Here is a 24,870-nt window from a genome sequence, read left to right as displayed (position 1 = left end):
ACAGGAAGCCAGGCACGGTGGTTCATGCCTGTAATCCCAACACTTTGAGAGGCTGGTGTGGGTGTATCACTTAAACTCAGGAGTTGACGACCAGTCTGGCAAAATGACAATAATCCACCTCTACAAAAAATTTAAAAACTGGTCAGACATAGTGGCAGGCACCTGTACTCCCAGCTACTCAGGAGGCTGAGGCAGGAGGATCATCTGAGTCCAAGAGATTGAGACTGCAGTGAGCTCTGATCATGCTACTGCACTCCAGCCTCAGTGACAAAGCAATGCCCTGTCTCTAAAAAGAAAAAAAGAAAGGCAAGAGCAAAAGCAAAGTAGTATCAAAGGGTTAAGAAATCAAAATCTCCAGAAGAAAACAAAATCAACCAGTTGAGTAAGGAATGAAATGAGCAGTGATGTGAGCAAGGAGAGTGAGAGGTGACATTAGAACAGGAATTGAGATATACTGGAGATGACAAGGACTGATACATGGACACGACGTGGCCTGATTTCTGCTTTATTTATTTATTATTGTTTTTTTGAGACCGAGTCTCGCTCCATCGCCCAGTCTGCAGTGCAGTGGCACAATCTCGGTTCAGTGAAACCTCCACCTATTGGGTTCAAGCAATTCTCCTGCCTCAGCCTCCCAAGTAGCTGAGATTACATGCGTTAGCTACTGCACCCAGCCATTTTTTTGTATTTTTAGTACAGAAGGGGTTTCACCATATTGGCCAAGCTGGTCTTGAACTCCTGACCTCAGGTGATCTTCCTGCCTCAGCCTCCCAGGGTGCTGGGATTATAGACATGAGCTACTGTGCCCAGACTTATTTATGCTTTATTAATAGTACAGATCAGCACTTTTGAAAAATATTTTCTATATTAATGGCAATATTCTATGTCTGCACAGTCCTATGGCATAGCCACTAACCACATCTGGCTAATACGCACTTAAAATGTGGCCAGTGTTTGAGGAACTGAACTTCTGACTACTTTAATTACATTTACATAGCCATATGCAGCCAGTGGTTGCCACACTGGAAAGTACAGAAATAAATATTGTGTTAAAAATGACATATCAGGCCGGGCATGGTGGCTCACAACTGTAATCCCAGCACTCTGGGAGGCCGAGGCAAGCAAATCGCCTGAGGTCAGGAGTTCAAGACCCACCTGACCAACATGGTGAAACTCCGTCTCTTAAATTAGCCAGGCGTGGTGGTCATGTGTGTAATACCAGTTACTCAGGTGTCTAAGGCAGGAGAACCGCTTGAACCCAGTAGGAAGAGGTTGCAGTGAGCAGAGATTGTACCACTGCACTCCAGGCAAAAAGAGTAAAACTTCATCTCAAAAAAAAAAAAGAAAAAAAGGCAGATAAAGAATGTATGGCTTTTTAAAAATGATAAACCCAGAAAGACAAATATCAGGTGAAAAAATGGTAGCAACAAAATTGTCTACATGTAGAAAGCACATTGAGAATGGTAACTGCCTCAGCTGATCTGGAAAAGCCAAATACTAAGCCATCAATAGAGAAAACCAGAGAACACAATCTGTGTCCTCATAGAACCACATAATATACCTCAGCATTGGATCGACAGCAGCAACTTTGTAAGCAGAAGTGAAGATGAAGCTAAATTTAAGAGGATTGGTTTAAAATATGCACAAAAGCAGATCCCCTGACACCTCTGCACAGCAGAATGACTTCCTCCTCCGATGGGATCTATACATCAACAAGAGGGTAACAAATGGCCAGGGGACTATAGAAAATGAAGATAGATCAAGTCAGTGTAGACAAAATGAATAATGATACCAGTCTTCTCTTCCTATAAGGTGCTAAGGACACTAACAGACAGTGATATGCCCTACAGGAAAGAGACAAAGAATATTCCCTGAGGAATCCAAACAAGCTCACTTATGGTACTCTATACCCTATCTGTACTAAAAATACAAAAAATTGGCTGGGCGCGGTGGCTCACGCCTGTAAACCCAGCACTTTGGGAGGCCGAGGTGGGTGGATTACCTGAGGTCAGGAGTACAGGACCAGCCTGGCCAACATAGTGAAACCCCATCTCTACCAAAAAATACAAAAATTAGCCAGGCGTGGTGGCGGGTACCTATAATACCAGCTACTCAGGAGGCTGAGACAGGAGAATGCGCCATTGCACTCCAGCCTGGGCAACAAAAGCAAAACTCCTTCTAAAGAAAAAAAAATTAGTCAAGCATAGTGGCACGTGCCTATAATCCAGCTACTCGGGAGGCTAAGGCACAAGAATCGCTTGAACCCAGGAGGTGGGGGTTGCAGTCAGCCAGGATCGCACCACTGCACTCCAGCCTGGACGACAGAGTGACACATCATCTCAAAAAACAAAAAATAAAAATAAAAATAAAAATAAATAAAGAAAGGAGACAATACCACTATAGACCTCAGAGACATCAAAAGGACAGTAAAACATTATTGGTATAAAACACTGTTTAAAAAAAATTGAAGTTTTATACCAGTAAATTAACAACTTAGATGAAATGGACAAATTCCTTGACATACACAAATAACAAAAGAAATTGAGGCACAGCGGTTCACATCTGTAATCCCAGCTACTCAGAAGGCTGAGACAGTAGAATTGCTCGAGACCAGGAGTTCAAGACCACCCTGGGTACCATAGCAAAATTTCAGCTCAAAAAAAAAAAAGTCTGAATAGCCAGCTACCAATTAAAGGAATTGAATTTACAATTACAAAACTCCTTGCAAAGAAAACTTCTGGCCCAGATGGCTATACTGATGAATGCTACTAAATATTTAAGGTAGGCAGGAGGACAATCCAATACAAACTCTTTCTGAAAAATAAAGAGAGGCTGGTGATTAAAAAAAAAGTGAAAATTATATTGCACAGTAGCCCATCAAGAACTAACATCTAAAATGAGGGTGGATAATCAACAAGTAGCAATATATAGAGGGAAAAGTCTAAGAAAGGTTTAACTGTGTTTGGAGTGTAAATAAGTAGAATTATCTAGCACGCAGTGGAGAATCAGGTTGAGGGTGGGTGCAGTGACTCACGCCTGTAATCCCAGCACTTCGGGAGATCAAGGTGGGCAGATCACTTGAGGTCAGTAGTTTGAGACCAGCCTGGCCAACATGGTGAAACCCCACTTATACTAAAAATACAAAAATTAGCCAGGCAGGGTGGCACACACCTGTAGTTCCAGTTACTCAGGAGGCTGAGGCAGGAGAATCACTTGAACCTGGGAGACAGAGGTAGCAGTGAGCCAAGATCACACCACTGCACTCCAGCCTGGGCAACAGAGCGGGACTGTGTCTCAAAACTAAAAAAAAAAAAAAAAAAAAATTAAGTTGGGCATGGTGGTTGATTCCTGTAATCCCAGCATGTTAGGCAGCTGGGGTGGGTGGATCAGGAGTTCAAGGTCAGGAGTTCAAGACCAGCCTGGCAAACATGGTAAAACCCCATCTCTACTTAAAAAAAAAAAAAGAAAAAAGAAAAAAAAATTAGGCATGGTGGTGGGCGCCTATAATCCCAGCTGCTGGGGAGGCTGAGGCAGGAGAATCATGTCAACCCAGGAAGCGAAGGCTGCAGCAAGCCAAGACCACACCATTACACAAGACCACGCCATTACAGCCTGGGCAACAAGTGGGAAGCTTCCTCTCAAAGAAAACGAAAAAATTATATATATGCTATACTACATATGCATATATATATATATATATATATATATATATATATATATATATATATATGCATGCATGCCTTCACCTCCCAAAGTGCTGGGATTCCAGGCATGAGCCACCATGCCCAGCCTGTTTAGATTATGTAGTAAGTGTTACATGATGAGCTTCTCAAAAACCTATGTTGAAACTTAAAACAAGCTTGTCATTAGCCAGGCAGGGTGGCTCACACCTGTAATTCCAGCACTTTGGGAGGCCAAGGTGGGCATGTCACCTGAGGTCAGAAGCTCAGGAACAGCCTGGCCAACATGGTGAAACCCTGTCTCTATTAAAAATACAAAAATTAGCCAGGCATGGTGATGGGTCCCTGTAATCCCAGCTACTCAAGAGGCTGAGGCAAGAGAATCACTTGAACCCGGGAAGTGGAGGCTATAGTGAGCTGAATTAGTGCCACTGCACTCCAGCCTTGGCGACAAAGCAACTCTGTCTCAAAAAAAAAAAAAAAAACAAGCTTGTCATTGAAATTTCCACAGTTCACATGGTTTTTCTTGTTTTAGTACCCATCTGTCAGGACACAGACTCTAACTTATTCTGTCAAAGAGTCTCATAGAAGGTAATTTTAATCTGTGGATATTCCAAGCTGTGGAAGGGGAAGAGAAGAAGGAAGAGAGGATAATTGATCTAAGATGGCCAGGGCACACAGATATTTTTCTGAATGTTTAGCTGAAAGAAATAATGGAAAAGACAAAACATGGAAAGCTCCACTTTACTCCGCTAATATGTTCCAAGATTCTAATCCAGTCTGTGATTTTACGTCTCATTAGAGGTAGTGTGGCATAACCTCAGAAAAGATAGCTTAAAAACATTATTTGGTTTACTGCATCTTTTTTTTTTTTTTTTTTTTTTTGAGACAGAGTCTCGCTCTGTTGCCCAGGCTGGAGTGCTGTGGCGTGATCTCCACTCACTGCAACCTCTGCCTCCTGGGTCAAGCAATTCTCCCACTTCAGCCTCCCAAGTATAGTAGCTGGGGCTACAGGCACACACTGCCACATCCGGCTAATTTTTGTATTTTAGTAGAGACAGGGTTTTACCACGTTGCCCAGGCTGTTCTCAAACTCCTGATCTCAGGTGATCTGCCCACCTCAGCCTCCCAAAGTGGTGGGATTACAGGAGTAAGCCACCACGCCCAGATTCCTATGTGTTTTTAATGCTCTCAGCCATTTGTGTGCTTTATAAGATTCCTTGAGACTAGCCTGGGCAATATTATAAAACTGTGTCTATACAAAAAGAATTAGCCGGGTGCATCTGCAGTCCCCACTACTCAGGAGGCTGAGGCTGTAAGGAGTTGTGATTGTACCACTGCACTCCAGTGGGTGACAGTGCCAGACCCTGTCTCAAAATGAAGAAGAGAAGGAGACGGAGGGAGAAGGAGGAGGAAGACGAGGATGAGGAGGAGAAGGAAAAGAAGAGAAAGAAGAAAGAGGGAAGAAAGGAAGAAGAGAAAAGAAAGAAAGGAGGAGGGGGAAGAGGAAGAGGAGAGAGGAGGAGGAGAGGGAGGAGGAGGGGGAGGAAGAAGAGGAGGGGGGAGGAAGAAGAGGAGGAGGGAGGAGGAAGAGGAAGAGGAAGGGGAGGAAGAAGAGAAAGAAGAACGAAGATAACAAGATTCCTTAATTCAAATGCAATTAAGACACTGGATGCAGGCAGGCAGATTTAATATAGGAACCACCACAATGTAGTTGTTTCCTTGGCTCTAGAAAGGCTTCTTCCTAAACTGGAAGCATATCTGTACTTTTCTCAGCTGCCTACACAAAGTAAGATGCTGCAAATGTGTGTGTGAGGGTATATATAAGGTAGGAAGGGTTTCTGTGGGGCAAAGGTTTAGATTTACTCACAGAATTATCAAGTCCCAGTACTTAATAAAAATTGTTGGCTTAAAAATTTTACTTAGAAACCTTAGGTATACAGAGTTGTTGAGCTGAAATCCTAAGATATCATGTCATATTTACAAATAATGTCAAGCGATAAAAGGAACAAAGAGCCCAGTGCGGTGGCTCACCCTGTAATCCCAGCACTTTGGAAAGCCAAGGCAGGTGGATTGCTTAAGCCTGGGAGTTCAAGATCAGGCTGGGCAACATAGAGATACCCTGTCTCTACGCAAATACAAAAGTCAGCCAGACATGGCAGTGCATGTCTGTAGTCCCAGTTCTTCCAGAGGATGGAGTGGGAGGTTTGACTGAGTCCGGGAGGTCAAGGCTGCGGTGAGCTGTGATCTATCCCACTGGACTGTGATCTATCCCACTGGACTCTACCCTGGGTGACCAAGCAAGACTCAGTACTCCACCCAAAAAACAAACAAAAAACAACAACCCACAGAATTGCTCACACACTGAATGCTCACATATTAATAATTTTTAGCATTTTTCAGCAATAAAGTATCTTTAATTAAGATATCCACATTCTAACTTTTATATATACTAGGAAACCAAAATTTAGCGCAACTCGCTTTATTGCAGTGGTCGGAAACAGAACCTGCGGTATCTCCAAGGTATGCCTGTAATGATATCCATATATTTTAGTTTCCTGGGAGGCAGTGATGTTCAAGCATTACTAGTGTGAGCTAGTTTAAAGGGTGAACAAGAAACATGAAAACAGTAAGAACAGCTGATTTGGCCTAGCAGAAATGTGTATACTTATTTGTTCTTTTTTAAGTTTCTAAGATTCTCAGGAGATATTGGTACATCTCAACTTAACAGAAAGCATACAACTGGCAATGACAATCAGATATGCAGCTAACAAGAATTTAGAAGGGCAAAACGTTAAAACTATCACAAATAGAACTGATTCCTTTATCTGTAGTCCAGTATTATTAACAAAAATACCTAATAGTGATGAAGAAGCAAATACAGTCAAAGCAAATGGGGCAATCAGAGAGAAAGCAGCACATGAAATATGCAGAGACATGGGCAGGGTCAGATAACGTAGAAGTGCCAGTACTACAGCCAAAGTGCTCATACTACACGGATGCTTGGTTTTCTCCACAATATGAACCTGTGGATCTAGACATACACCAAGAGCATGGGTGCTACAGATGCCCACTGTAAACAAGCTATAAGGAGTCTACTCAAAAGGTTAGTCAATTTGTAAAATAAAATCATATCCAAGAAGCATAATTTAACCAAACATTAATTTCCAAATAAAATAGACATCCTATGAGAAAAATCCTGAAATACCACTTACCATGATGGTTCCTGGAGCTGACTCTGATGGACTCACAGGGCTTTGGTATGGGATCCTGTTATGCATAGAACTCTGGTCATAGGAGGAAGACGTTGCTACTGGACTAGCAGAACTCAGCGATGAGCTGGTCAGACTGCAGGAGGTAATGACGGAAGTTGTATACGTGGAGTTCTGTACTGCACTGGTCATTGGTAAAGATGTATTCAAAGGCTCACTAAAAAGAGTCAAAGATATTAAATAAAATTTTGTTACTTTAAATACCTTCATAAAAAAAATAAAAATAAACAGCTTTATTAGATGCAAGTACTTCATCAATCTAGAAACCCACCTAATTTAATTGAGAGATAGGGGGACATCTTTAAGAATACTCAGTCCAGCCTGGGTGGCTCGCACCTCTAATCCTAGCACTTTGGGAGGCCGAGGTGGGTGGATCACAGGGTCAGGAGATTGAGACCATCCTGGCCAACATGGTGAAACCACATCTCTACTAAAAATACAAAAATTACCCAGGCATGGTGGCAGGCGCCTATAATTCCAGCTACTTGGGAGGCTGGGGTAGGAGAATTGCTTGAATCCAGGAGGCGGAGGTTGCAGTGAGCCGAGATCACGTCACTGTACTCCAGCCTGGCAACAGAGTGAGACTCTGTCTCAAAGGAAAAAGAAAAAGAAGAAGAAAAAAACAAGAATACTTATGAAGGTTCTTTAAGGAATCTAGGTGTTTGAGACCATCTTTAAGAAGGGAACTTAAGGCCAGGTGTTGTGGCTCACACCTGTAATCCCAGCACTTGGTGAGGCCGAGGCGGGTGAATCACCTGAGGTCGGGAGTTGGAGACCACCTTGACCAACATGGAGAAATTCCGTTTCTCCTAAAAATACAAAATTAGCTGGGCGTGGTGGTGCATGCCTGTAATCTCAGCTACTCAGGAGGCTCAGTCAGGAGAATCGCTTGAACCCAGAAGGCGGAGGTTGCAGTGAACTGAGATCATGCCATTGCACTCCAGCCTGGGAAACTTAAGAGCAAAACTCCATCTCAAAAAACAAAAAACAAATAAAAAGGGAACTTAATTACCAGGTTTTGACTCTGGAATGTGGAAAAGCTAACTAAAAAACAAAACAAAACAAAAATCAGCCAGGCATGGTGGCTCATGCCTGTAATCCCAGCACTTTGGGAGTCTGAGGCGGGCAGATTCCTTGAGCTCCAGAGTTTGAGACCAGCCTGGGCAACATGACAAAACCCCATCTCTACAAAACATACAAAAAATTTAGCTGGGCATGGTGGTGCATGCCTGTAATCCCAGATCCTTAGGAGGCTGAGGCAGGAGGATCACTTAAGCCTGGGAGGCAGAGGTTGCAGCGAGCCAAGATCATGCTGCTGCACTCCAGCCTAGGCAACAGAGCAAGATCCTATTTCAAAAAAAAGAAGCCGGGCGCAGTGGCTCATGCCTGTAATCCCAGCATTTTGGGAGGCTGAGGTGGGCAGATCACCAGGTCAGGAGTTCAAGACCATCCTGGCTAACACAGTGAAACCCTGTCTTTACTAAAAATACAAAAATTAGCAGGGCATGGTGACGCGCGCCTATAGTCCCAGCTACTTAGGAGGCTGAGACAGGAGAATCGCTTGAAACTGGGAGGCAGAGGTTGCAGTGAGCCGAGATGGTGCCACTGCACTCCAGCCTGGATGACAGAGCAAGACTCTGGAGGGACGCAGGGAGAAAAGAAAACTAAAATCTGAGATTTTCTATTTATAAAATATTCCACTGAAGAAAAATTACTGCTCCATAGATGTGGAGAAATTAGATCCCTCATAGACTACTGGTAGGAATGTAAAATGCTACAGCCACAGTGGAAACAGTATGGCAGTTTCCTAAATGGTTAAGAGTTACCATACGACCCAGCAATTCTTTTTTTTTGAGACGGAGTTTCGCTCTTGTTACCCAGGCTGGAGTGCAATGGCACAATCTCGGCTCACCGCAACCTCCGTCTCCTGGGTTCAGGCAATACTCCTGCCTCAGCCTCCTGAGTAGCTGGGATTACAGGCACGCACCACCATGCCCAGCTAATTTTTTGTATTTTTAGTAGAGACGGGGTTTCACCATGTTGACCAGGATGGTCTTGATCTCTTGACCTTGTGATCCACCTGCCTCGGCCTCCCAAATTGCTGGGATTACAGGCATGAGCCAGCGCGCCCGGCCCAGCCCCAGCAATTCTACTCCTGGGATATATATCCCAAAGAACTGAAAGCATGCAAAACTTGAAACCAAACGTCCATAGGAGCATGATTCGCTACAGTCAGAAAGAGCAAACAACCTAAATGTCCACCAACTAATGAACAAAATGTTTATTTTGTAATGAAATATTTGGCATTAAAAATGATACATTCAACATGGTTGTACCTTGACAACTTATACTAAGTGAAAGATCAGACATAAAAGGCCACACATTTGAAGATTCTAGTCATATGAAATGTCCAGGTAGGCAAATCCAGAGACAGATTATTGGTTGCTAAGGGGCAGGGGAATGAAGAAACTGAGACTATCAGCTACAGGTATGGGTTTCTCATGGAGATGATGGATAACACTGAGGATAGCTACACAATCCTATCACCATAGCATGTATTCTTTCCACCAGGTGATCTCTTAGGGTCTATTTTGCTTCATAACAAAGGACTAAATGTCCATTACCTTAAAGACTTCGAATATAAGCTGACAGGAATCTGATTACTATTTTCAGTGCTTGGAGCTGATCCAAATTCAGAAAGAGAAGGTTCTGACCCAAATTCCAGGGCCCCAAACTGCACATTTAATCCTGTGACATCTGCTGAACCAGGCATTTCCACTGCAGAAGCTGGGATCTGAAAAAGCAAAGCTGTCATGTCAGGAACAGAGGCCACAGATTCCAGGTCACAAAGGCCAGAGAAATAAGCATTTAGGTTCCCAGGCAATACTGGCAGAACAGAGGAGTGAGAAACAAACAGAAAAAATGAATAAGACTTTTCTAAAAAGAGAAAGAAAATAAGCAAAAAAAAATTAAAAGTTGGGCTGGGTGTGGTGGCTCAGCTCATGCCTGTAATCCCAGCACTTTGGGAGGCCAAGGCAGGAGGAGCTCTTGAGCCCAGGAGTTCAACACCAGCCTGGACAACACAGTAAGACCCTGTCTAATTAAAGAAAAAAAAAAAAAGGAGAGAAATTAAAAGTTAAACAGGAATGGTTGGCATTAATATCACCACCTGCATCTAAGAGTAGTGAGGGGGAGCAGTGATGGATGGGAAGTGAACACTGAGCTGACTACTGTTTCAGGGACTCACCAACGATGAAACCATCACCTGGTCAAGGAACCATGCATCCTCCAACTATGGGATACAGCAAAACACTCAAGAACAACAGTTCTCTGAGCCAGATCATCAAATCTGTACTTGAAATAAGGATCTGTGGCTCTCAGCACAAACCCATTCCCTCTAATAGTAGTCTGATCACTCGGAAATGGTCATATCCTCATAATGCAATCAATAAACTATGTGCTTGAAAAACACTGCATCCCAGTTTCCAAAACTTAATATCCCACTACTTAAGCTGAATGTAAAAATAACTCCACCTTTAGGACTGTGACTTCATGATGAAATGCCCACCTTAGAAGCTGGGGGTATCCGCCGCTTAGCAAGTTTGATGTGTTTGGGCTGTGGCTGGTGGGCAGACACAGAGATATTTTCAATGGTCATGCTGGGAAGCTGCAAAAGCTTGTTCACAGTGGAGGGACTGTCTCCAGGCGTTGATTCTCGACGTTTTGCCTGGGAAGGAAAGGACTCCAAACCAGGAGGAGGAACAGTGACTGCCTGGCTCTGGTGCTGCTGTCGCTGGCTCAACTGGCTAAGAACTGGGGATGGCTCAGGTTGAGATTTGAAGTCTAAAAAAAAAGGAAGCAGCAATTTATGAGGCACAATGGCTTCAGACTCCCTCTTTAATTGTTACTTATCATGAAGCGTTCCATTACCACCAATTTCTCCAAATCATCTTCCAGATGAATTTCTTAGGTTTTACACATACTATGTGTAATATCTCATTTATGATAAATGGGAAAAGGTTCCCAAATAGGTATGTGCCTTCTTTCCTATGCAGAGAGATGTAGTTTATGTTTAGCCTAGGAGGTGATGAGCTTGTCAGAACAATATTGAGGTGCTACACACACCTGACCATTAGCTAACAGAGAGCCATACTTTAATTATTTTATATATTCTCTATATAACTTTTAAAAATTTGAGCCAGGCACAGTTGCTTATGCCTATAATGCCAGCACTTTGGGAGGCTGAGGTGGGAGGACTGCTTTAGCCCAGGAGTACAGGGCTGCACAGTGAGCTATGATTGCACCACTGCATTCCAGCCTGGGTGACAAAGCAAGACCCTGTCTCATTCAAAAATTAAAAAAAAAAAAAAATTAAGTTTTTGGACTGATAAATATATATGATGTTACCAAATCCAAAAGATACAATAATATGTATGATGAATATAAGTCTCCCTTCCACACCATCCTCCCATACTTGCTCCACAAAGGCAAACACTGTACCCGGTTTTCCCAAATATCTCTTTCAGAGATACTATATCACGACATATATAGACAGACATATATATATACACACACTATATACCTTACTTTCTCACAAATCATTTAATTTCTATTGAATGTCTCACATTAATGTGCAAAGAGCTACTTCATATTCATTTTGATGACTACACAGAAATCTAGTATACAATAGGTATCATTTTATAAAACCAGTACTATCTTAATGGACTTTTAGGTCAAATATTTTGCTATTAAAAGCAATGTAGTAATGAATATATTTGTATGTAAGATATTTTGTTCACGTACAAGTATACCTGTAGGATCAACTGCTAGGATAAGGTTGCTCCTTCACAGGGTAAATATATTTTGATTTTTGATAAATATTATAAAATTACTGTCCACAGATGGGACACATCCTTTTTAACAAACTGTAATACCAAATACTTTTGAATTTCCTGGTTTAACTGTTGGAAAATGGTATTTTAAAAATGCAAACTAAAATGACATAAATGTGCTTAGCATCATTTCATATTCTTAAGTGTTCTTTACTTATAGACTCTGTTTGTACCTCTTGAGCCATTTTTTAACCTGTTTGTTGATCTGCTTTATTTTTAGTTACTTTTTTATTAAGGAAATTAACTCTTTTTGTCTATGACACAAATTTTGAATATTTTTTTCACTGTTTGTCTCCCTTCTAATTTGGTGTTTTCTACCACACCAGAAAGGTCTCCCTCACACAGAACAACAAAAAATTCTCCTAAGTTTTCTCTATTACAGTTCTAGATTCACTGCTTATGTTTAACTATTTAACTCACTGGCATTTTGGTATAGAGATCCAACTTCATTTTTTCATCCAGATATCCAGTTTTAATAAACCATTTCACTACTAATTTGAAAAGCCAGCTCTACCATATAGGACAGAAGTTGGCAATCTTTTTCTCTATGGGGCCAGACAGTACAATAACCTAATATTTTAGCCTTTGTGTCCCGTCATGTTGCCCAGGCTGGTCTTGAACTCCTGGGCTCAAGTAATCCTCCTCCTTCTGCCTCCCCAAGTGCTGAGATTACAGGCATGAGCCACAGTGCCCAGCTGGCTGAGTTTCAACTGAAATTAATTTTTAAAAAACAAATGGCAGATCTGGTTTAGATGCATCCACTTTTGAACTTGATATTACTATAGGCATCCACCAAACACACAGGCTTTATAAAGAATATGGGAATAGCAAGCTTTTATCTAAAAAGTCCTATCACAGCCAGGCACAGTGGCTCATGCCTGTAATCCCAGGACTTTGGGAGGCCGAGGCGGGCGGATCACCTGAGGTTGAGAGTTCAAGACCAATCTGACCAACATGGTGAAACCCTGTCTGTACTAAAAATACAAAAATTGGCCAGGTGTAGTGGTGCATGCCTGTAATCTCAGCTGCTCGGGAGGCTGAGGCAGGAGAATCGCTTGAACCTGGGAGGCAGAGGTTGCAGTGAGCTGAGATCATACCACTGCACTCCAGCCTGGGCAATAAGAGCAAGACTCCATCTCAAAAAAAATAAAAAATAAAAAGTCCTATCACTCATTAGTTATGTCTGCAGAAAAAGTTAATATAGAAGACCTACAACTGTTCTCAAAAAGGCCTGCCTGATGACTGGACCCTGGCTGGTATCTGAGAACTTGGACTGCTGGTACGTGCTTGGTAAAGGGTGCCAACATACTAACCGATTAGAGTGGCTCACTGTGCTAAGAATGTCTGTATAAACAATGTGGTTTATGCTCAACACCTGCTTTCCTTCTAGGAAACTGTAATTTTGCAATGTGTTAGGCACAGGGTGCCTACATTTCCTGCCCCAGTAAAAACTTTGGGCACTGAGTCTCTAATGATTTCCCTTGGTAGACATCACTTCAAACCCAGAAGTGGTCTCAGGTACTTCAAACACAGTAAGCCATTTCACATAGCAGAGAAATACACCTCCCTGTGTCTCTATATGCCCTAATCATAAATCAGCCCACATGGCCAGCTCCATAACAAATGAAATTCCCTGCTATTCCTTAACACAGTGTGGCATGTGAGTGCTGGTGGGGAATCATGGCTTAGTGTCACAATTTCTGTGGGAGTTTAGTTTAGAAAACATCCAACATGAGACCTTTACAATACAAACCACAGAACATAAAGCTTGACAAAATCATAGTGGATACTTGGAAATGTTAGAATGAGAAAGCATGAGTGTGTGTGATTTAAAATACTGTCCAGGCTGGGCATGGTGGCTCACATCTGTAATCTCAGCACTTCTGGAGGCCGAGGTGGGTGGATCGCCTGAGTCCAGGAGTTCCAGACCAGCCTGGGCAACATGGCAAAACCCTGTCACACAAAAAAATACAAAAAAATTAGCCAGGAGAGGTGGCATGTGCCTGTAGTCCCAGCTACTAGAGAGGCTGAGGTGGGTGGATCAACTGAGCCTGGGAGGTCAAGGTTGCAGTGATGTGTTACTACACCACTGTATTCCAGCCTGAGCAACAGAGCAAGATCCTGACTCAAAAAATAATAATAAAGTAAAATATTGTCTAGGCTGGATATAGTGGTGCACATCTGTAATCCCAGATACTCAGGAGGCTGAGATGAAAAGACTGCTTGAGGCCAAAAGGCGGAGATCAGCCTGGGCAGTGCAGGAAGAACCCCATCTCAAAAAAAAAAAAACATCTTAAAATGTTTTCCACATTCCACATTCTATCATTACCCTATTCTAATAGAGCTCAGAAAACTCTGTCCATGCATTTACACAAAGTGTTAGATGCTCATATTTGCATGATTTTATTCTTCAAGGCACGTACTTACCATCATTACTACTACTACTGATAATGACACTATCAAGAACAACAACAAAAACAAATAAATGCAGGTATTGTACAACAAAGGAAGACTGATTTAACTTAGAAACTGCAAGAGTTCTACTGAAAAGAAACAACTCTGGACAAGTTCCACATTAGTATTCACAAGTCAACACACTCTGCCAAAGCTTGGCACGTTCTCAGTTGGGGCAAACCCACAATGTATACTTACCAAAATGACTGAGGACTGAGGACTGGGATGTTGGGGGCTTGAGGTCCCAAGAAGTAGTAGTTGTAGGGTGACTTGTACTATTCTGCTGTGTACTTGGGGTGGTGGTAAACTGGCCCAAACTTGGAGGTTTCAACTGGTCCAAAATCTGGGAGCTTGTGATGTTTGCCATTTTTGGTGGTGCAAGCTCTCCAAATCCTGAGCCAAGGACGGATGACTTTAAAAGGGGGATAAAAGAACAAATCCTCAGCAATACAGAATTTTTACCCAAAGCTTTAAAACATATCAAGTATTTTCATAAGCATGTTAAAATCTATAATCTGAAACAAATGAATTACTAAAATATAACTTAGAAAATACTACATGAAAATATTCCTGTGCAATAAAAACTAACGAAATACAGCTATCCTTCCTCATTCTGACATAAGAAGTTAAAGGGAAGAGAAGTATTTCCCATGAATTTGAAGAAATCGGTTTTTTTTTAAAGTGATGTCATAAGTTCACAATTAAATGCCATTATTTAAAAAACTAAAGAGAAATGCCAAGAAGTAAATGACAAAGATATGCATGACCAACAAACACACACTATTTTCCCAATCTGTGAACCACAGCCTCCATCTTTAATAATTACAAGATGTTCAGTCAAAGAAGAGATCAGCTGTGAGATGACCCCGCAAGATCAAATACAGGTCAGGCTGGGCGCAGTGGCTCACACCTGTAATCCCAGCACTTTGGGAGGCCAAGGTGGGTGGATCACCTGAGGTCAGGAGTTAAGAGACAAGCCTGGACAACATAGTGAAACCCTCTCTCTATTAAAAACACAAAAATCCACCAGGCACAGTAGCACACACCTGTAACCCCAGCTACTCAGGAGGCTGAGACAGGAGAATTGCTTGAACCTAGGAGGTGGAGGTTGCAGTGAGCCGAGATCGCGCAACTGCACTCTAGCCTGGGTGATAGAGCAAGACTCCATCACACACACACACACACGCAAGACTCAGTCACACACACACACACACACACACACACACACACACACAAAATCAAATATAGGACAAAGAACTGAACTCAAGTAGTTAATCTTCCAAAATCAAACACTGAAATACACAGGCATTTGAAATTGAGCACATACCATGGACATTGCTATTTTCATTTCAAGTTGTTTAGATGACTAAGAACACCAAATATGCTCCATAAATAAGTACAAGAAAAACAATGTTACTCCCCTCCCATCTGTCCTGTCAGGTCACAGATCGAGATCCAAAGAGGATAAAAGCCTATGACTAGAAAATACAATGGAAGATCAACTACATTTTTACATATCAAGGTCATTCTGAAATATAAGTGCTTCATCAAAAATAACATTTCATATCCATTTAAGTTGAAAAACAAATACTTTGCTGTCAATTATTTCAAGTAAGTTGAAATAATTACTTCTATTACCAACATTCAAAGGCAAAGAATGTCCCAGTTGTACGGAAATCCAAACTTCTCCACTGTGAGTGAAACATTCATTATGAACAGTTGTGACACAGAATCTGCTCATACTGAAACAGTTGTGCTAACATTACTTATCACTGCTCCAGATTCTTTTTTCAGGTTGCCCAATATACCAGCCTGAGGTTGCTAACAATCCGTATAAATCCAGCTCAAGCCCACCAATTCAATGAAGGCTTCCCAGATGACACCTCTCTTCGTCCTGTTTTCCTACATAATCACTAACGTGCATCAGCTAGTTTTATGAAATGCACTGTGTGCTTTACAACACAATGAAATTACTGAATCAATGACTACTGCCGTTCCCTAGGTAATATATAGCATAGGGCCTCTTAAGTCTACTACACATTTGAATCAGTGGAGAAACTTTCAAAATGTATACAATACACACGTGCATACATGCACATACACACACACACACACACACACACACACACACACACACAGCACCCAAATCCCAATCCCAAAGACGAGGACACGTTTTGTCTTAGAGACTCAGGAAATACAGTCATTACTTGTTGCTGTCATTTACTAGGTTCCCCACTGATTTTATTTTATTATTAATTATTATTTAGAGACAAGATCTTGCTGTCAACCCAGGCTAAAGGGCCACAGAACAACCTCCTGGGCTCAAGTGATCCTCCAGTGCCAGCGTCCCGAGCAGCTGGGACTACAGTAGCTAGGATTACAGGCATGTGCCAAGATGCTGGTTGATTTTAATTCAGCGAGATGAGGTCTTGCTATGTTGCTGGGCTGGTCTCAAATTCCTGGCATCTCACAATTCTCCTGTCTCAGCCTCCCAAAGTGCTGGGATTACAGGCATGAGCCACCGTGCCTGGCCTCCCCAGTGATTGTTTTTGTTTTTTTTTCTTTTTGAGACAGAGTTTCTCTATTGTTGCCCAGGCTAGAGCACAATGATGTGATTACAGCTAACTGCAACCTCCGCTGCCCTGGTTCAAGCGATTCTCCTGCCTCAGCCTCCCAAGTAGCTGAGATTACAGGCACCTGCCACCACACCTGGCTAATTTTTGTCTTCTTTTTAGTAGAGATGGGGTTTCACCATGTTGTCCAGGCAGGTCTCGCACTCCTGACCTCAGGTGATCCACCCATCTCGGCCTCCCAAAGTGCTGGGATTATAGGTGTCAGCCACTGCACCCGGCCCCCAGTGATTTTTAAAGCGCAGCAGGGTTGAGAACTACTGCTCTAATACAATGCCACACAAACAATTCTTATTCTGCTTTCTCATGTTGATGATTCTCATGCTGGTCATGACATAAAGCAACGTATCTTAAGATCATGTAAAAACTCAAATGCTTTATCAACTCAGTGCTGTCCACTGATTTCAGCAAGTCAGGAAGGGCATTACATAATTATACCAGTAGCAGAAGGAAGGGCAGAGGAGGAAATGACAATGGTGCTTCAATTAAAAATCAGGGTTTTTATTAGGCCTTCTCAAAATAGAGAAGCCTTAGGCTGTCCTACTTCAAGCACTGACACCACTTCATATATCAATGATACTAAAAACACCAAGTCTCTAAACCCAACACATGATATGGCTATACAGAGGAAAACACAGTATTGAGAAGTTTCAATATTCAATTCTCAGTTTTATCAGGGTACAACGAGTGATTTGACTCAGATAGGGGAGTAAATTCTGTTTCTCAACAATAAATTTCAGGAAAAACACAGCAACAAACTAAAATAATTACCCCTAGTGAAAGCTATAGTTCTGTGTCCATAGACCTTTCCAACTTCCCTTTGCCAGCTCAGAACTTCCTACAGTCGGGTAGGAACTTCAGTTCACCATTCTAAAGCGACATTTTTTCACAAGCAATGATCTAAGCTTATACTTCCATAAGCCCATCTTCAAAGCCTTCATTAACAGTTCCTGAAGTTCTTTCTGATGGGAGCTTAACTCACATTGGAAGTCAGAGTCATACAGCACTAAATGACACTGTTTCAATAAAAACACATCCAAACTATAAGGGCCTCTGTTACATCACTTAGCATTTTAAGAAAATGTAGCCTATTTTACAAATAAAATAAAAAGCAAAAAATATAAGCCCCTAGGCAGACTTAGAACTGTTTTTACATGATTTTACAGCAAATCAATTCTGATAAACTTTTGCATTTAAGTAAATTGGAAAACAAATGAGAAAATGAATATACTAACTATAGAGACAGAATTCGAAACAAAATCCAAGGAAAACATCATTCAGAAGAAAGGGGTGCTTTAGATCTCAAGAGTGATCATCAGTTGGAAGAATTCAACGAACCATAAAAAAAAATTTTATCTTTGTTCAGGAAACTCAGGTAGTTGAATTCCACATGGAATCATCAGATATGTGCTTGAAAATTACCACATCACTGTTTTCTGGACTGAGATCTACTGCAGAATTTTTTGTTGTTTGTTTCAGAGACAAGGCCTCACTCTGTCGCCCAGCCTGGAGTACAGTGGCATGACATGGCTCACTGAGCCTCACTGGGCTCAAATGATCCTCCAACCTCAGCCTCCCAAGTAACTGGGACTACAGGCACACAACACCACACTCAGCTAATTTTTGTTAGTTTGTTTTTATGTAGAGACAGAGTCTTGCTTTGTTGCCCAGGCTGGTTTCAAACTCCTGTGTTCAAGCAATTCTCATGCCTCAACCTCCCAAAGTGCTAGGATTACAGGCATGAGCCACCATGCCCAGCCTTACACAGAAATTTTTATATTAAGAAAGTAATTATAAGGCATGTGTCATAAGGTAGAATATATTTGCTAATGGGTACATTTCTTAAAATTCCATACTGAAATAAAAGTGAGTTACCAGGCTCTGAGGAGAATAGGAGTTGACAGCAGTGGAGCTGCCAGTCCCTGGTGCCATCTGATTGTTGTGTTGCGAATTTGTGAAGACAAGGGCTTGGCCAAAGCCCTGCTCTTGGGAAGTTTCAAAGGAGTTGGCTTCTGAAGCTTGACTGTGAGGAACAGGCTTCTGGAGCAAGGCTACCAGATCAATGCTAAGCAGACAAAAAGCAATGAGGAACCAGTCATAAGCAAATCTTAAACAAATGAATTTGAAAAGTCAATCAATATATAGTGAATTTACATTAAAAGTCAAATGAGGAGAACCTTTGGAAAATGGGGCTTAACGGGGCAAAAGGAGGGCGTCATCCACCCAAAAAAGCATATAAAGCCACAGAGACTGAAGCAGGGCTTTTCAGAGAAGAGAATCTAAAGGTGTACTGAGAAATTTTCACAGTAATAACTAACATATTAAGGACTGATTTGAAAACCTGGTGCAATAAAGTAAAATTAAACAATGTTCTGAAGTTTGGTTCATTTCACCTAGAATATTTTACCCATTTATTACTTAAAACCAGAGTTCCTAATAGACCCATATTTTTAGGGAATGAAGACCTCAGCTGCAGTAGACAATTCAGTGTTTCACTTTTTTTTTTTCTGAGACAGTGTTTCACTTTGTTGTCAAGGCTGGAGTGCAGCAGTGTGATCCTGGCTCACTGCAATCTCTGCCTCCCAGGCTTAAGCGATTCTTGTGCCTCAGCCTCCAGAGTAGCTGGGATTATATTATAGGCATGTGCCACCACACCCAGCTAACTTTTGTATTTTTAGTAGAGACGGGGTTTCACTATGTTGGCCAGGCTGGTCTCAAACTCCTCACCTCAAGTGATCCACCTGCCTTGGCCTCCCAAAGCAATGGGATTACAGGCATGAGCCACCCTGCCCAGCCAAGTTTCACATTTATCTTAAATTTTTACATTCTATCCCATGATATATTTAAGTGTGTATACATACACACAGACACACACCCCCCCCCATATAATTTTATCTTTAAAATATTCAGGAATAAATGCACAGTGTAATAACAAATATACTGTTAACCAGAACTCTTAAAACACCCCCAGAAAGACAGATATTCCAGTTTGGACTACCTAACAAGAATGAGCTACAAACTTCCTATACCAACTCTTCTCTAAACTTACCTAGCGTAGTAGGACCTGCCACATACACCACATTACCTAACCTTGTAATGAATGCCATTAAATCCTTTCAAAGACCAGTTTCTATCAGTTCTCCTAACTGATATTCTCACCATGCCAATACGACAGGCAGATTCTGGGACAATTCAAGACTCATTCCTGATACAGGGCAAAGTTCCTGGCCCTGAGTTCCTCTCCCTTATAGACTATTCCAATAGCCAAGATGAATTTCATGACAATGATCCCAGTACATTCACTGAATCCTAAATACAATATAGAAAGTATGTGCATTTAACAGGAAATTCTATACCATCTCAAACCAATATTCAAGACATAACCATTAATCATTTTTATTTCCCTACAATGAAATCTCATCACCATCTCATTTAGCATGAGATTGATCATGTCAGGTTCAAAACTGCCTTCATTTCTAAGTTATCATATGTATCCAGGCTTTTATCTTTCCAGATCACTACACTTTGAAACCATTTTCTTTTCTTTTTTTTGACACAGAGTCTCACTCTGTCGCCAGGCACCAGGCTGGAGTGCAGTGGCATGATCTTGGCTCACTGCAACCTCCACCTCCCAGGTTCAAGCAATTCTCCTGCCTCAGCCTCCCAAGTAGCTGGGACTACAGGCGCACACCACCATGCCCTGCTAATTTTTGTATTTTTAGTAAAAACAGGGTTTCACCATGTTGGCCAGGATGGTCTCGATCTCTTGGCCTCATGATCTGCTCGCCTCAGCCTCCCAAAGTGCTGGGATTACAGGCGTGAGCCACCACGCCCAGCCTGAAACCATTTTCAAAGGTGTTTAGAGTCAGTGTGAAAACTAGAATATAAATAAATGCTCTTAAGTCATTCAGTTCAGTGCACATTCTAGGAATGTTGTTATCCCACAAGGTCCTTCCTTTTCTGTAATCTAGTAAAGTAAAACTAGTAGAACCCAAATAAGAAATTTGTATTAGTTTCAGAAGATCTAAATAAATGGTACATGAAGAAACCAAAGGATACAATGTATTAAGTTAATTCTGTCCAAAAAAAAAGGTCTACAAAAGTGAAAAGAACCACCATTAAATAAGTTTAACATGATCTCTGCAACAACTGCTAACAAATCACAAAAGTAACTACTGTTTTAATTCATCAGTAGATACATCAATTAGGAAACAGTTTAAGCTCTGTCAGATTACCAAGTAGCAGTAAAATAAAAGTTAGCCTTGGATAAAAAGGGAAAAAATAGAGACCCAAAAATGAAAATAATTTTCCTGAGGCAAAAGATTTCAGTAATGCTTTGAATAACAAATATAAGATGGCAAAAAGTATTTACCTTTGTCCAGGTGAGATGTGATTCTCTGCTGGAGCAGATGAGGCAGTAAAGACCTTTGTTTCAGAAAGCTGTATGGAAAGTTGAAAAATTTAGTCTTATTCTATATGCTGTTAAACCCAAGACACTGACTTCCTGATCATTTGTAGTCATCAGAAGTACTCTCTTCTCCTAACAGCTATTCTAAAGAAAATGAAATATACAAGTGACCATGACAAGTAATTTTCAAGTGAATGCATTTTTTTTTTTTTTTTTTTTTTGGAGACAGGGTCTGGTCATGTCATCCAGGAAGGAGTGCAGTGATATGATCTCAGCTCACTGCAATCTCTGCCTCCTGGGCTCAAGCGATCCTCCCACTTCAGCCTCCTGAGTAGCTGGGACTCCAGGCACACACCTGCATGCACCACCACACCAGGCTAATTTTTGCATTTTCAGTAAAGACAGGGCTTTGCATGTTGCCCAAGATAATCTCCAATTCCTGAACTCAAGTGATGCACCTACCTCAGCCTCCCAAATTGTTGGGATTACAAATTTAAGCCGTGGCACCTGGCTGCAAGTGAAGATAATTTTAGATGGAAAGGCCTACAGGAATGATTTCAAATCAGGAAAATGATGAGACTAATGGTAAACAACATAGTGAAACAGTCAAACCAGGGCTCAAGCCCCAGACTCACTTCTCTATTTGCCGTTACACAAAATGAGAATACCAATAAACCCATCAACATTGCTACCAAAAATGCCAAAAAGAAGCTGAGAAGGTGGCCAGGCATGGTGGCTCACACCTGAAAGCCCAACACTCTGGGCAGCCAAGGCAGGAGGATTGCTTAAGGCCAGGAGTAACACTTCATCTCTAGAAAAAAAATTTTTTAATTGGCTGGTCATGGTAGCATGCACCTGTCTCAGTCACTTGTGAGGCTGAGGCAGGAAAATCACCTCAGCCCAGGGGTTGAGGATGCAGTGAGCCAGGATCACACCACTGCACTGCAGCCTGGGGGACAAAGTGAGACTCTGCCTCAAAAAAAAAAAAAGTTTGAAGAGGTGAAATAATTGATGTTTTCTCCCCCCAAAGACAGGTATCTTTTGTATTTAATTAACTAGTAATTTACATTTCATTTTTATTAAACCATGGATTCTATTATTTTTAATAAATTAATTTTATTGCATTCTAACAAATCTAATAAATGGCAAATATTCAAACTGAATGACTGAATAAGTCTGGCATATGTAGGCTCCCATGAAACCATCACCACAATGAGGACAATGAACATATTCTTTACTTCCCCACAATTTTCACCTGTCCCTGTGGAATCACTCACTCCCACCACTTGTCTGCATCCCCAGGCAACCAGTGACACGCTTTCTGACACTATAGATTAAGCTGCATTTTCTAGAATTTTAAATGAAATAATGAAAGTATCCAAGCCTTTATTCTTGGCTTCTTTCACTCAGCATAACTATTTTGAGATACATGTACACTGTTGTAACTCACTTTTAGGACATTCAGGATAAATTTTTTGAAACCACAATTGACATTAATGAAAGATACATGTCCTTTTTATGTTTTCAATGTGGGGACTGGGCTTTGAATGGCTAGGAAATTTTGATCTAATGAGATAACATGGAAAACATAAAAATGCTACTCAAAAGGTTCCCATAATTTTTATCTACTCTAAATGTCTCAGAAACAGTGTATAAAACCAGACTTCCGGGCTGGGAGCGGTGGCTCATGCCTGTAGTCCCAGCACTTTGGGAGGCTGAGGTAAGAGAATCACTTGAACCCGGGAGGCGGAGGTTGCAGTGAGCCAAGATCGTGCCACTGCACTCTAGCCTGGCGACAGAGTAAGACTCCATTTCCAAAAAAAAAAAAATCCCAGACTTCCTGCCTGACACAGTATGTGTATGCAGGAGATGGAGCAGACAGTAGGTGTTCATTTTCTTCAACATGAAAGTGCTAAATTGATTAGTGATTCAACAGATTAACAAGAAGGGCCTATGTTGCATCCTATTCCAAAACAGGGTATGTGTGGGAAGGGTATTTTTTTTTCTTCTTTCTTTTTTGGGAGACAGACCTCAGTCTGTCAACCAAGCAAGAGTGCAGTGACATGATCACTGAAGCTCAATGCAGCTGCAAACTCAACGTCCAAGGCTCAAGCAATCCTCTCACCTCCACCTCCTGAGTAGCTCGGACTACAGGTACTTGCCATCACACCTAGCTATTTTAAATTTTTTTGTAGAGACAGGGCCTCCCTGTGTTGTACAGGCTGCTCCTGATCTCCTGGGCTCAACTGACCCTCCTGCCTCAGCCTTCCAAAGTGCTAGGATTACAGGCATGAGCCACTGTGCCTGCCCCAAGGTAGTATATTTTCATAGTCCCAAGTGAACCCATTTTTGCCTCAAAGAAACTTAAAAATTAAATCAATTTAAGAAAAAAAGAAAAAAAATCTGAGGTAAACAAGACGTACTATAATCACTGACATGTCTAAATATGGTAAAATATAAAACATTAAATGGTTTTCTTCTTTCTATTTTTCTTTTTTTAAAGAAAGGGCCAGGCACAAAGGCGTGCACCTGTAATCTCAAATACTTGGAGGCTGAGGCAAGAGGATCCCTTGAGCACGGGAGTTTGAAGCCACAGTGAGCTGAGTAACAGTGCAAGACCTAGTCTCCAAAATCAAAAAAAAGCTGGGAACTGTGGCTCATACCTGTAATCCCAACCCTTTGGGAAACCAAGTCAGGCAGATCACTTGAGATCAGAAATTCCAGACCAGCCTGGCCAACATGGTAAAACCCCGTCTCTACTGAAAATACAAAAATTGGCCAGCTGTGGTGGTGGGCATCTGTAACCCCAGCTACTTGGGAGACTGAGGTGGGAGAATCACTTGAACCCAGAGGTGGAGGTTGCAGTGAGCCAAGATCACGCCACTGCACTCCAACATGCCCAACAGGGCAAGATTCCATCTCAAAAAATAAAATAAAAAATAATTAAATTTTTTTTAAAAGGAGGAAGGTGACTAGTTATTGTTCTAAAATCTAGAAGGAATCCACAATTCACATTTTAGATTATTCCCCTACCAATCAGCATTATTTTTTATCATCTCAAAAAATTTTAAATTTTTGATGATTCTGGCCAGGTGCGGTGGCTCACACCTGTAATCCCAGCACTTTGAGAGGCTGAGGTGGGTGGATCATGAGGTCAGGAGATTGAGACCATCCTAGCCAATACGGTGAAACCCTGTCTCTACAGAAAACATAAAAAAATTAGCTAGATGTGGTGTCGCACACCTGTAGTCCCAACTGCTTGGGAGGCTGAGGCAGGAGAATAGCTTGAACTCAGGAGGTGGAGACTGCAGTGAGCCAAGATCCTGCCACTGCACTACAGCCTAGGCGACAGTGAGAAACTCCACCTCAAGGGAAAAAAAAACAAAAAAAAAACCTGATGATTCCAAAGAAAAAATGCCCCAATTCCCTCTGTTAACTCTTTTCAAGAATTACATACTTTGATACAGCAAAATATTAATGTCTCTCTATAGTACATGTATACTGCCTGATACCAGGTGTTCATCAAAAGACTTC

At 41.6% G+C, this 24,870-nt stretch overlaps 1 protein-coding gene and 1 non-coding gene across 5 annotated transcripts in view; both read right to left on the bottom strand.

The window, feature by feature from the left end:
* UBAP2 (ubiquitin associated protein 2) overlaps nt 1–24,870 on the bottom strand; it is a 164,280-nt gene that overhangs the window by 20,057 nt on the left and 119,353 nt on the right. For all 4 annotated transcript variants that reach the window (XM_064380566.1, XM_021671541.2, XM_064380571.1 and 1 more), the window contains 6 exons: nt 21,301–21,368; nt 18,804–18,993; nt 14,497–14,710; nt 10,521–10,795; nt 9,577–9,746; nt 6,896–7,109 (listed from right to left, as the gene is read on the bottom strand). In XM_064380566.1, coding sequence (XP_064236636.1) covers nt 6,896–7,109; nt 9,577–9,746; nt 10,521–10,795; nt 14,497–14,710; nt 18,804–18,993; nt 21,301–21,368 — 1,131 coding nt within the window. The remainder of the gene's footprint in view (nt 1–6,895; nt 7,110–9,576; nt 9,747–10,520; nt 10,796–14,496; nt 14,711–18,803; nt 18,994–21,300; nt 21,369–24,870) is intronic.
* LOC135277443 (small nucleolar RNA SNORD121A) lies at nt 18,289–18,370 on the bottom strand. The gene has a single exon (XR_010345039.1). It is a non-coding gene; the product is annotated as a small nucleolar RNA SNORD121A (small nucleolar RNA).

The sequence above is a fragment of the Aotus nancymaae genome, unplaced genomic scaffold, assembly GCF_030222135.1.
Source record: "Aotus nancymaae isolate 86718 unplaced genomic scaffold, 86718_ANA_hifiasm-v0.15.2.pri h1tg000003l, whole genome shotgun sequence".
Lineage (NCBI taxonomy): Eukaryota > Metazoa > Chordata > Mammalia > Primates > Aotidae > Aotus > Aotus nancymaae.
Note: the sequence above shows the minus strand (reverse complement) of the source record. Positions and strands in the feature narration are given on the sequence as shown.